This window comes from Plectropomus leopardus, chromosome 12 (assembly GCF_008729295.1).
Source record: "Plectropomus leopardus isolate mb chromosome 12, YSFRI_Pleo_2.0, whole genome shotgun sequence".
NCBI lineage: Eukaryota > Metazoa > Chordata > Actinopteri > Perciformes > Serranidae > Plectropomus > Plectropomus leopardus.
Window position 1 is genome coordinate 10,838,956 of NC_056474.1, and position 13,341 is coordinate 10,852,296.

Genomic DNA, 13,341 nt, shown 5'->3' on the forward strand with positions numbered 1-13,341 from the left:
CTTTAGCTTTAATCGTTGAAAAAAATGCATGAAGTATTTTTACTTCATGCATTTTACTTTACACTAAAACACTTTACACTAAAACTAGTGTCTTTATCATGCAGGAACACGCACTGACCACCATGTGGCGCAGTTTCCATTTCAAAAAGGGCTCTGACAGAGGAAAAGTACAGCACACTTCCTGAGGGGGAAAACACAGGAGCGTTTCCGAGAAGTCTCAGTACCATGTGTCCCCTTAAAGTGATAAAATCAACCAACGTCATCTCTCCCAAATTCATTCTCTAAACATTCGTCAGTACAATAAAATGGTGCATTTAAAATCAATAGGTGCCACTATCTATCTATCTATCTATCTATCTATCTGGTGATGTCAATAATTTGATGACAGACTAAATATGGGTTTGGTAAAACAAACATCAATGAATACAGCCTCCAATATGCATCCACTTCTAGTAGAGTTTCTGCCTAGTAAACAGTAACAGTTTGACCATATATACAGTTTGTTTTCCAGCTTTTGCTTGTGTGAAACAGCTATACTGTATGTTTAAGTTTGTATATTTGTTAAGCTTGTAGTCTTTGTTTAGGTGTGGGTTTTGTGTCGCTCTGTAAATTTGTTCTTTGCCTGCAGGTAAATTTAGAGCTACAAACATTAGACAAATTCCCTGCGTGTGTTAACTGGGGCTGCGAGTACTGGTTATCACCTGCAGTGTCAACGTCAAAACGGCTGGTGTTGTTTTCTCCTTGAGAGTCTGTGTCATGGTGTCATGGCAAAATGTATTTCTGGTGACATATATTGAAGCAGGAACTACCACAGGAGCAGTTTTGAGTATTTTGCCGTGTATGTTTGTCTGAGGACAGATTTTTGTCAACGCAGTAACGTCGCAACCATGTAAGATGCAGTCACAAACTTCACAGATGTGTAGTTGAGATCAAAATAAAGGAGTCTGAAGATCAGCGTGGTTCAATCAAGGCTGCTCAGAGAAGGGACGTAGGAAGTAGAGAAGGGGACATTGGACCCCCGACTTTACACCCCTGGCCGACGTGTTGTGGTTGGAGAATTTATTTTATTTAATTTATTTATGACAAGAGTGTGAAATAATATCCAAAATTTGTCAGAGCCCAACTTGAGACTTAAATTTATTAGTTTTGTTTGTCACAAAAGACTTTAAAAACTGACTGACTGAAATGGTAAGTGGTTGGTCTGTCAAAAACGTTGCATATTTATTTCCTCTCAGCCAATTAATCAACTGATCGCTCAAACTCTAGTGTCAACATCCTCAACCAATAAAGTTGATTTATAAGTCTCTTATATATCTTTAAAAAACTTTAAAATGAGTACATTTCCACTTGGCTGCATGGCTTTTAAAAACATCAGCATGATTTTTCCATGGCAGGTTAAGAATGTCATGAGAGCCTTCTGTATTTTTTGTATTCTTATTTTTTGCTACTTCATACTTATACTAGGATACATTTCAGACAGAGGTAACGTCCTCTTTACTCCACTACTTACAGCTACAGTTACTTTTCAGATTATGTTAAAAATGTGATGTATTGTTACTGATAAAACTAATCAACAGAATATGAAGTAGTTATAATGAGCTTCACCTCGACCAGCTACAACAGGGATACTTAACTTGTGTTTCTTGGGGGCCACTTTTAAAAGATGACAGGAGTCCAGGGGCCAATCACAGCTGCCCCATACATGTTTCGGGGATTTAAGGACATTTCTGTTATGAAGATTTTAGGACATTTAGTGGACTTTAGGATATTTCTAAGATTTAAGGACATTTCAAAGATTTTAGGACGTTTCAGGATTTTAGAATGTTTCCAGGATTTAGGGACATGTCTGGGATTTTAGGGCGTTTCTAAGACTTAAGCACGTCTATAGGATTTTAGGATGTTTCTCAGATTTCAGGACATTATGGGCTTAGCTGGGTTTTATGCACTCTTGCACCTTATGTATCCTAAAAGTACGAAACCAATTCCCAGTGTGAATCACTTTCTTATGGTTATGAATAAAAATACGGTTGGGGGGGCAGATTTGGTCTGCAGGCCATAAGTTGATCATCACTAAACTAAAACACTGAAGTGCTTCTTCCCTGAAAATGCATCAGTAATGAATTATAATAATATGAGTCTACTTTAACACACTCTTCATATTAAGTACTTTTCATACTTTCAGTACATTATGCAGATAACACTAATAAACTTTTATGTTGTATTTTAACATTTTGAATGCAGGACTTTGTCTTGAAATGAGCGCTTCAACATTGTAAACTTGCAGTGTAATTATTTCTGTTTGAGACTGCCATTTATAGAAGCTCGTGACAAAATTAAATTTAATCCCAAACACCCAGAGCCTTCAGTATGTAAACAACTCTGAACCATTCATACTATCGTAGTAAAAAGTGGGTGGCATAAGCAACACGCCCCGCTCTCCTCAAATGGGAAGTGAACGGACACCACGTGACCTCCGTTTTCACTTGACTGGCTGGCGAGAAGGCGGTACGTGTGACGTCAGCGAGGCAACGATACAAAACACTGCGCGAAACTACAGACGCCTCAGAGAAGTGTCAAGAAGAGTCATCAGTGACAAGACCCTGACAGTCAACAACCAGGGCTCAAATCCAAAGATTTTTTTTTAAAGGGAGAAAGTCGCGTGCACAGAGCGTGAAGCCGCTGCAGGGCTGCTGTGCTGTCACATCTGTGTGTTACATTTTAACATAACCTTCCTGAACCACGTGGGCGAGTCAGCAGTGTTCATGTGTGACATATACAGCCTGGACTCTCACTGCGTGTCTCCACAATGCAACATGAGTTGGGCGATGGAGCCTGCTAACTTCTACGAGAGCACCAAGCTGGGCGCCCCGCAGCAGGGGATCTGCAAGCCGGGCAGCAGGAGCGACGGGGCGGCCGAGGACGGCACCATGGTGGAGCTGAGCACCGCCACTGCCATGTACGACGACGAGAGCGCCATCGACTTCAGCCAGTACATCGAGTCCATGACAGCCGTGCCAAACTTGGAGCTGTGCAACGACGAACTCTTCCTCGACCTGTTCAACACTGTGAAGCAGGAGAAGGTGGATTTCTACACCATGCAGAGCCCAGTGCTGCCAGGCGGCATGCAGCAGCTGTCAGCCGCATACGCAGCTGAGAGGAAGGCGGAGATCGGGCTGGATAAAGTGGCGTTTAATGTGCCCATCAAGCAGGAGTCTGACTGGAGTGACAGCGACATGTCCTCATCCCTGCCCTCCCAGATCGAGAGCTGCGCCCAGACCTCCGTCAGCCTCCCCACGGGGCAGCCGACTCCCCCCACCACCCCGGAGCCTGTCTCCAACGTGAGCTCGGCCAAGTCCTCCCCGAGGAAGATGGGCAGAGACAAGGGGAAGAAGGTGGACAGGTTCAGCCTGGAGTACCGACAGAGGCGAGAGAGGAATAACATTGCAGTGCGGAAAAGCAGGGACAAAGCCAAGAGGCGCAACATGGACATGCAGCAAAAGTTGCTTGAACTGAGCTCCGAAAACGACAGACTTCATAAAACTATCGAGCAGCTAACCAGAGAGCTCACCGGGCTCAGAGATTTCTTCAAGCAGATACCCAACTCCTCCTATGTGGGCTCTACGAACGCAGAGAGCCGGTGACAGCTTCAATATCCTATGAACTGAGCTTTTTAGGAGACATTACCTCAACAGACATTTTACCATCTGTACCAGATGTATTTTAAGCTTACCATAATGGCACTGGAAAATATATGATGTTGCTGCCATATTTTTGTGGGAATTTTCTCTATATTAAATTATTTTACCACTGCATTTACATGATGTTATACCTGATATGGTACATGTTTTATAATTCCAAACTTTGTATAAGAGCCAGAGCATGATCTTTTATATAGTTTGTATGAAACCTTGAAAACATTTTTGTTTATGGAATCTATAATAAAATTGCTGAAAAGGTGCAGAAATATGCTGGTCTGTGAGTAGTTTTTGCACTGATGTTGAGGGAGCAGCTGGAGAGAAGTGAGAGTGAAACAGGAAATGGAAAAAAAAGTCAGCAAAAACACAACTTTTATTGACACGTTGGTTATCTTATATACAGAGGTAGATAAATTGGAGGAAAAAAAAGTTTTTTTGGACTTCAGAAAACAGACAAAAGTCCAAAAATCCCCAGTTGATGAACCACGTGGGCTGCTTTGACAGACTGCATGCCACTGGTCTACCCTTGGGCTGTCAACTCCTGGTCCACAGGATCACATATCATTAACACAAACAAGACCTTGTCTGCTTGCAGCCCGTTCACTTCAGCACAGCCTCAAGCTGTCAGGGAGGCCTGCAGAGGGGGAGCAGGAGGAGGAGGAGGAGGAGGAGGAGGAGGAGGAGGAGGAGGCTGAACTGGCTCACAGCAAGGCCTTTAGTGTGCAGATCCTTGGCTTAGGTCTGAGGATTGATATCATTAGCTTACTTGCCCTGACAGCCTCAGATGCAGATTTCTTCCAGGCCGATCCAGAGGGCAGGTTTCCTGGTGACGACTCGGACGTAAGCGGCGAGGGGGCCCACCTCTTTTCCCAGGACATTCTCTACATCGTAACCTGGGAACTGAAACATGCACGCTTTATTTACTACCAGAGTTCCCACACACTGTTATGGACAAAATTTCAAAATTTTTCCATGACTTTCAAGGCCCCAAAATTTTGATTTTTTTTTCTTGCCCCAATTTCCCTTAGTTTTTCAAACATGTAAGATTCAAACTCTATTCGTACATAATTTAAGCATCCCAAATAATGTGTGCAAAGACCGTCAACAATTCCAACAAATATTTTCATTTTTTTACGGTCTCCTGCTGTGAAAAATGGTGTCATACTGACGCGCATTAGAAATTCAAGAAAAAAAAATCACCCCAAATTTTTAAGTTTTCTATTAAGCAAAAAACTGCAAAAAATGTTAAAAATAAAATTTTAAAAATTGTCTTAACTTTATAAAGAACACATGCCTTCAAATGCGATTTTCCTCAAAAATAAGAAAAAAAAGCCAAAAAATAAAGAAGAGAAAAAAAATCCTCTTTTTCAAGTTTTCCATAAAAATTTCCAAAGATGTAAAAAAAAAAGAAAAGAAAAAAAGAAGACTTTTTTTACAAAAAGAAAAGTTGCATGTTTTCTTTTAAAAAAATGTGGTAAAATAAATACATAATACAATCTCAAAAGCTGAATGCCGTCTCCTAAAGCCAAATGTTCTTAAAAACATCATTTGATATGCCTTGTGGGCATAAATGAAGGGAGAGATGAACGCGAGGAGAAAATGAATAAACTTACATGATAAACAAATAAACAATAACACAACATAACCTAAACATTGTTACACATCAATGCAATTAGAGCTATGCTACATTGCTAGAGAATACATCCACTGTTATGTTAGAATAATATGATTTAATTTAATACTCAAATCATTTCTGTGATTTTTCCAAACTTCCAAACTTTCAATGATTTTTACTAGTTGCATGACTTTTCTAGACCTGGAAAATGTGATTGTGAAATTCCATGAATTTTTCAGGTTTCCCATGACCGTGGGAACCCTGTGCTGCTTGTTTGGCTGACAACAAATCTTTTCATAAAACATATTACATATTTATATCTGCTGATGTTGCAAAACTATTTGAGTGCATTGACTTTTGCACTCCCCACATTGGTCAGCAGTATTTCTGTTGATCTAAGAATTTATTCTGCACTCATGAGCATTAATGCCCTCAGTGCAACTGTGAACAGCCACACTACCCGTAAACTACATAGGAATGTTGTTTTAAATGTAAAAGCAGAATGCAAACTTAAGAAAAAAAAACACTGACAGAGAATGCGTCACTATTTCCGCAGCAAATTCCTTCATCTGTGTCAGTGACGAGCATGACTCAGGTTTTTTTTTTCTTTTCTTTCAGTACTGAACAGTTTTTATCGCCCTGACATGAACAGACGACAGTGCTTTCAGGACATATTGACAGAAGATCAATGCACCGTGCAGCTCAGCCCACAGTTATGTAACAGTTTGTAAACCTACCTCATGACCCTCCAGTGCTGCAGTGTTCAGGATGGACATGATCGTCTTTCTCTGCAGCTGTCGAGAGAGATTAAATAATGTGGAGCAATTAATATCTATCGAATTACCACCTGAATGTTGAAAATGAAAAACAAATGCTGCGCTAACACATTTAGTAACAGACCAATCGAAGGGGCTGAAATATCAGTCGGCTTATAAGAATGACGCTGATAATTTTATCAGTTTGGCTCAGTTTTCTGATAACAAAGTCAGAGCAGCTTTTACATAATAAAGTGCTGTCATGCAGACGCACATAAAGTGAAGAATTGTGTTTATTCAGCTTTTTTATAAGCAGGAATGTCGGAGGGAGGGTTCGGTGTCTGACTTAAGGACACTCCAACAGGACTGATGCTGTTTGTAAAAAGATTTGAACCCAGCCTACACACACTGATCAATACACCGTTCTTCCACCCTGCTGTTCTTTGTAAGGTCATTCTTATGACATTAATTTTCTTTTAAAATCTTGCTGCTTCTCTTTTTTTCAGCTTAAAGCAAATGTTCAATGATTTGGTGAGAAATACTTTTTCGCTCTTTTTTTCCCTCCAAGAATTAGATTAAAAGATTAGATGTTAGATGAGAAGACCAATGCCACTATCTTTATTTTTTTATTTTACTTTTTATTTGATATATTCTTCTGCTTCTTGTATTTATATATATTATTTATTTATTTTTCATTTTATTGTTAAATCGTCAGTTTTCCACCTTTTTTGTTTTTTTTTTGATAGGTTGGTTTTTTTTTATTGTACAGCACTTTGATCCACTCTTGTTTCTAAATGTGCTTGATAAACAAATCTGGATTAGACTGGATGTCTGTAGCACAAGGCCGAAGCCATAGAGTCGACATCAGGGGGGACCAAATCTGCCCCGGGTCTGGGGTCTGCTACAGCTTTACAGTGTGCATTACCAATGTGCAATAAATTAAAGCTACAAAAATTGCACAGACAGCACAACATAAACAACTACCACTTGAGAAATATAATGTAATAAAGGTGTTATTGTTAGTTGAATATGCCTGTGAGCCGTATTCTGATGGGGTAAGACAACACCACCGCAATTTGTTATGTTTATTTATGATTTTGATTGCCTTTGCTATGATTATTTCAGATAGCAGAACATTGTTACTTATCATAGAATAGAATATATATATTTATTTATTTGTTCATCTTTCTTTTTTTTCAAAATAAATTAGGCCATACACTAGAAACAAGGGGAAACAGCCATCCTGCGTCCGTCCGGAGTAAAGCCGGGCAATATATTGATATTATATAGATATTAGTATGAGCCCAGTTATCATGTTAGATTTTGGATAACGTTATATTATTGTGTGTTTTCTTTTTCTGGTTTTAAAAGCTGCATCACAGTAAAGTTTTGTAATTTTCTAAACTTACCAGACTTTGTTAGTTTTATCCACATTACTGATGAGTATTCCTCTAAAACTTCATTGTGTAAATATTTTATGAAAGTACCAATAGTCAGCCCTACAATATCGTCGCAATATCGATATCAAGGTATCTGGCCAAAAATATTGTGATATCTGATTTTGTCCGAATCACCTGGCCTTAATCCAAAGGTGAAGACTCCAGGAACTTATTGGTCCAAACCAACAAATAGTCTGACACGCAACTTCTCATAAAACAGCAAATCTTCGCTTTTACACACCAGCTTTGGCACCAATTCAAGAAATAAATGTTAATTATTGAGCTTTAAAGGTGCTGCTGGCTGTTTTTTTAATCTTTGGATAGAGCCAAGTGACCTGATTACTCTTTTTTCCAGTCTTTGTGCTCAACTAACTGATGCTGGCTGAAGCTTCATATTCACAGACATGAGAGTGGAATCAATCTTCGCAACTAACTTGGCAAGAAAGCGAACACATGCACCTCCCAAAATGCTGACTCTAGATAATTGTGAGCTATAATGTGTAAAATAATACTAACGAAGCCCTAAAACATTTTCACTTTTGAAGCTTAATTAACCATCGAAATGAAAAGCACGCTTAAATGCAATAACATTGTTCTCACCTTAACTTTTAAAGTGCAATTACTTAATGAAGAACTCAGGAACACTTCCAGTTGAATCTTCCTGTCTGGCTTGTCCACCTCCGAATGACAAGAAACACAGTGGAAGTTTTGACTGTGGAAGAAAAAAAAAGAAATATGCAGTTACAATTTGCCATCAGGTTTGTTTGCAAGGACATTAAGGTGTTTTAATTCAAGGAATACTACACCTACAGAATGACTATTTGTAGATCAGTCTGTCATGTTGTGTTATGTTGAATTTGTCATGAAAATATTTTTCTTTCATGTCTCCACAAAAAACAGCAAACATATTGTTTTACTGACTGATTGGGGACCATTTGCACATTATAATTCAGGTCTCATTTATCCAGTTGTACACTCAGTACTTTCCAAACTCATGTGTTTTTGCTAAAATGATTTGATCTCCTCCATGTTCAAAACATCTGCAGCCACGTATTAATTTAATCATTCTGGAGCTGGAACGTTTATTAGCAGCGCAACTGGAATATAGCACCTTTAAATTATAAACTGCACCAAACTTAGCATAGTCTTGCACAGAAAGAGCAGCAGGACGTCAGCGCAGTTAAGGTGAAACTTAACCATTAAGTGCAGTCTAAAAGTTTTCTTTCACTCCCTCTGCAGCAGCACAAATTCAAGGAAACGCTGCATGACTAATTGATAAACATATGGTCATTTTGTGAGTCAAGTGTTCCTTTTAACTTGAGAACTTACGGTCTTTCTGCGGACAACTCTAAGTTGTCACTTCCACAATGGTTGCAGGCCGGCCAGGAATAAGCAGTGCTCTCGTCCACACCAACTATCACTCCTGCAAAGTTAAAATTTAAAATGGACATGCAAAATCATCTTTGGGAAACATTAATGCACACTGTATCTTTCAACTTGGCTTTTGTTTACTTTAATTCATGAATTATATTTACATCTTTTTCAACTTGTGGATGCCAAAAGGAAAAACATTGATGCCTGACAAGAAGTAACACTGATAAATGATCTACGCATAGGTCTCAAAGTGTGTGTATGTTTGTGACAGGGTGTGAGAGATAAACACATCCCTCTCATTTTTATCTGAGATCGCAGCGATTAACGCAGCAGAGTGATTCCTGCTTTAACACCATCGCACTTAACAACCAGAACTGCTGCTACACAAACACAAGCACAGGGCCTTTAACAAGATACTGAGTTTGACACTGATAAATCACTCTCGTACATTCCGGTCTGAACCTTTTCCACTGGTAATTTCCAGAAGATAGTATTCACGCACGAGCGCAAAAGATAATAAGTTTGTTTTATTTATTTCAGCCACCTGGCCAAACATGCACGGCAAGTGGGGCCAGAACCAAGAGGGTTCACAGTTTGATCTTTGCCCTCGACTGTGACACAGAGTCGACAGATGCAGTTTATTATCTGATTTAGGCGACTTTTTTTCCCTGCACCACATTTACATAATTGGGAAGGAACCTCACAACAAGGACCTATCAACTTTTAGCAAATGTGGTCAATAAATGCAGCAAAAACAGCTCTTTCTATTTAAATTAAGCTACAAATAGTTACTTCAACATGCATGCAGCTGTGGCATTAATATTTGATGTTAGCACATTGTAGCTTAAAAATATGAAGAAAAATGCACACTGACTGTATGCAATAAAGATTTTGAGGAAACAATGCTACATCGTTTCATCTGTAACTTATTTTCACAACTTTATTGCACCCTTATCTGAAACTGAAAGCCTTATGGGGAGCAGGCATGTTAATTTTTCTGACATAATGACATGGGAATTGACATGATTCCAGTAAAATTTCATGTGTTTTCATTTCACAAAGTTGCAAACAATGACAGCCTGAGGAGACTGAATAACAAACAGCAGAAAGCGATGCCTTGGAGCCACATCAAGGCCCCTTGCTGAGCTGTAAACTTATGTATGAAAAAAACAAGTGGTTTTCCTCCCAAGTAAACAACATGTTGGGCATGTTCTGCAGGAATCACTTCAGATGAAGCGAGTTATATGAAAACCACAGAACTCGGTGAGAGGGGGAAACTGACCTGAGAGAGAGCAGAGCGAGTTGGGTGTGATCTCAGGACTCAAGGGATCCAGTCTCACAGGTTGGGGCAGGGTCTCCGCCTGAGGCTCAGATAGCGACTGTGAGAGTGACTCAGGTACAGCTGAGGACAGAGGATGGCCTTCAGGATCCACAGAGCACATCTCAACAACTGACTGCTCCACACACAGGAGAACACCTACATTTGGAAATTTGGAAATGTTATTACAAAGGAAATATGCATAACCAAGCTAGAGTACAGTTCATCATCCCCAAACCAGCAGACCAGCAGTGACTAATGTATTATTATTTATGAAATTAGATCGTTAAGACTGATGCATCAGTGAAAGCAACATTTTACTGCTGTAATAAATCTCATGTAATTCGCTGTTATAACAAAAATATCAGTTATAAAGTAGCTGCCTTAAAGGCATTAACACACAGGGGATGTGATAAATAAACAACATAAGAATGCAAAATATTCGCCATTAAACTACTCATACCAGCAGTGATGTGAATTTGCAACAGTTACAACACTTGTTACTAAAAGGTTTTGATGTGAATAGAATGGCTGCCAGCGTTATGAATTTATGACAACTATAGGGATCCTACTGACCCAGAGCAGCGTCTGTCAGCCTCTCTGAGGTAAACTGGGGTACGGCCTAAGCTTAGCGTACAAAAGTATGCAAGGTTTATGTCTCTGGCTTTTATTGTGAAAGGTACGAACGGAAGCAGTGGATCTGGTTTACGTTGCTTTTGTCAAGGCTGAAATGTGATAAAGTTCTCCATCTTAGTTCAGACTACGGAGCCTCTGTGTTGCTGATTTATTTGTAGCCACATAATTTTCAACTTCTGTGTGAAAGTACTCATGAAAAAAACGTTTGAAAAAATACATTGGGGTGCCCAGTGGCTCACCCGGTAGAGCGGGCACCCCATGTACAGAGGCTGCTGTCCTCACCGCAGCGGTCACGGGTGTGACTTCAACCTGCAGTCATTTGCTGCATTTGATCCGCTCTCTCTCTCTCTCTCCCTTTCACACTTGAGCTGTCCTATCTCTGATAAAGGCAAAAACCAAAAATATTATCTTTCAAAAAATAAATAAATAAAAATACCCCTGGGGTGTCAAGGCCTAAAATCTGATAATGTGATGCATTATCAGTCACAGTAGACTAGTGCTGCACAACCACTAATTTTGCTTTTGATACTTCAGGTATGTAAAACTGACAAAACTTCTTTACTTTGACTTTAGTAGAATTTTGAATGTCCGACTTTCACCTGTGATGTTGTATTTTTACACTATTGTACTGAGTACTTCTTCCAACACTGTTTCTAACAGGTAAGTGTAGCCGTCAGATATATGTGCCATGGAGAAAATACCAGATTTTCTGCTGAAATTGATTAAAGTAGAGGAATAAATCAGAAGTAAACAGAAGTACTAAATTATCTCTTGATTAAATGTAGTTATTGACTTCCCATCAGTGATTGTGCACACACCCCTGTGAGATAAAACACCTCATGACACAGTGAATAATGGCATGTCAGGTCAAGTCACACAAAGCACTACCATGTTCTCTGATGGCATCTCTGAATGACATGCGACAGGCAGCGGGGGAATTTAGTGCTTCGAGGACAGAGGAAATGAGCACACAGGAAGCGCTCACACACAGGGCCACCGTTCGCCTGCACGGCCTCTCTGGCTGCTCCTTCTGAAGGCTGGGGTCTGTCAGCACCAACCAAACTTCACCCTGGCCTACATCACTGCTCTGAAACGAAACACAAAGACAGAGAAGAAAAGTGTGAATTACTTGGAAACAGAATGACCTAGAAAAAGGCAGCTTAAAAGGAAACATTACATAACAACAAGCTTACAAAGCACAAATTAGATGCAAATTTATGTCAAAAAAATCACCTGAAAACAGCTTTGACGAGATTATTCAATCAACAAGGTTACTAGTACAGCAATAAAAAAAAAAGTGTATCTGTGTGGCGTGAGCGCGAGGCAAAGTCCACCACATTGTTCTGAGCTGCTATCTCATCTTGGTCAAAGTTTAAAGGTCTCACCAATCAATGGTAAAGAACGCCCGGGCCTCTAAAACACTGTCATACGCACAGTGATATGGACGCTGCTCTCTACGTCAGAGCTCAATCTTATCAGTTTGTTGGTTTAAATGATCTCAGTGAGGATGACTTAGAAGTGCTAAAGATACAATATTTATCATCTTCTCCTGAAGTTTAAGTTAATCAGTATTTTTTTATGAATAAGAAAAAAGTACCTGCAATATTCTCTTGTGTAGAACAGTTGCAACAAAAGTGCAGCGACTGGTTTTAAGCTCACTCTGAAAGAGGAAAAAACAAGTTTTAGATTGAAGCACTGAAGATAAGTTATCATGATCTGCAGCAAATTTGATCTAATATGTTCTCTGAAAATGTGAGAAAGTGTTCACCTGCAGTATGTCTCGCAAGGTTTGTTTTGTGGGCGGAAGATAAAGAGAGGACACAGTTTGCTCCTCAGAGGGTTCAACTGAGCTCTCCTGGCCAGACAGCAGGTAGCAGAAGCTCGGAGCCGGACCTGCAGCTCTACTTTCCTAAAAAACAAACAAGACGTGTGAAAAGCATTTCTATGTTTAAGAAAATGTACTGATTTGTAAATTTTGAATCAAAGTATCTTCTCAATTAACAATTTCTTTATAGACAGTTTTGTTTTTTTTAAATTGACTTGTTTATCTTACAAGGATAAAATACATTGCTTCATATAAAAAACACAAAGTAGATGCACTGCATACAGGTTTGTTGCAGATTAATTTGCAATCCCTGTCTCTGGTTATGCTTCTAGAAATTAAGAGAGGAAGTCAAGGATTAATAAGCGTGGAGTAATACAATACAGTATTGAATATAACATATTACATACAATGAAATACAGGCAAAAAAAAAAAATTCACATGGATAACAAAATAAGAACAGAGACAAAAATGTTTAACAATGACTGTGTTACTATGTTTTCTGTATTTGCAACACATTTTCTTGTGATAAATACATGTTGTCATCTTGATGAATTTGTCAGTTTGCTCATGTATTATCTCTACTCAACATTTTTTTAAGTGTTCCTCATCAATTGTGTGAACACGTATCTAACAAAATCTTTATGAGATTGTCATTTGTTTTTTTCGTGTGTTTTGTAACGATCT

At 39.2% G+C, this 13,341-nt stretch overlaps 2 protein-coding genes across 2 annotated transcripts in view; one reads left to right on the plus strand and one right to left on the minus strand.

Moving 5' to 3' along the window:
* Window positions 1-2,553: 2,553 nt before the first annotated feature.
* cebpd (CCAAT enhancer binding protein delta) lies at window positions 2,554-3,964 on the plus strand. Its single transcript, XM_042497239.1, has one exon. It carries the CDS (start codon window positions 2,763-2,765, stop codon window positions 3,639-3,641), a length of 879 nt encoding a protein of 292 aa, XP_042353173.1. The 5' UTR covers window positions 2,554-2,762; the 3' UTR covers window positions 3,642-3,964.
* A 90-nt stretch (window positions 3,965-4,054) lies between these two features.
* spidr (scaffold protein involved in DNA repair) overlaps window positions 4,055-13,341 on the minus strand; it is a 42,786-nt gene continuing 33,499 nt past the window's right edge. The window contains exons 13-20 of the mRNA XM_042497238.1: window positions 12,601-12,741; window positions 12,430-12,492; window positions 11,721-11,919; window positions 10,161-10,355; window positions 8,834-8,927; window positions 8,105-8,216; window positions 6,048-6,104; window positions 4,055-4,595 (exon numbers count right to left, since the gene is read on the minus strand). Of these exons, the coding sequence (XP_042353172.1) occupies window positions 4,476-4,595; window positions 6,048-6,104; window positions 8,105-8,216; window positions 8,834-8,927; window positions 10,161-10,355; window positions 11,721-11,919; window positions 12,430-12,492; window positions 12,601-12,741 (981 nt within the window). The 3' untranslated portion in view covers window positions 4,055-4,475. The remainder of the gene's footprint in view (window positions 4,596-6,047; window positions 6,105-8,104; window positions 8,217-8,833; window positions 8,928-10,160; window positions 10,356-11,720; window positions 11,920-12,429; window positions 12,493-12,600; window positions 12,742-13,341) is intronic.

Coding starts and splice junctions, on each gene's coding strand:
- cebpd (XM_042497239.1), top strand. CDS start 2,763: ATGTGTGACATATACAGCCTGGACTCTCACTGCGTGTCTCCACAATGC.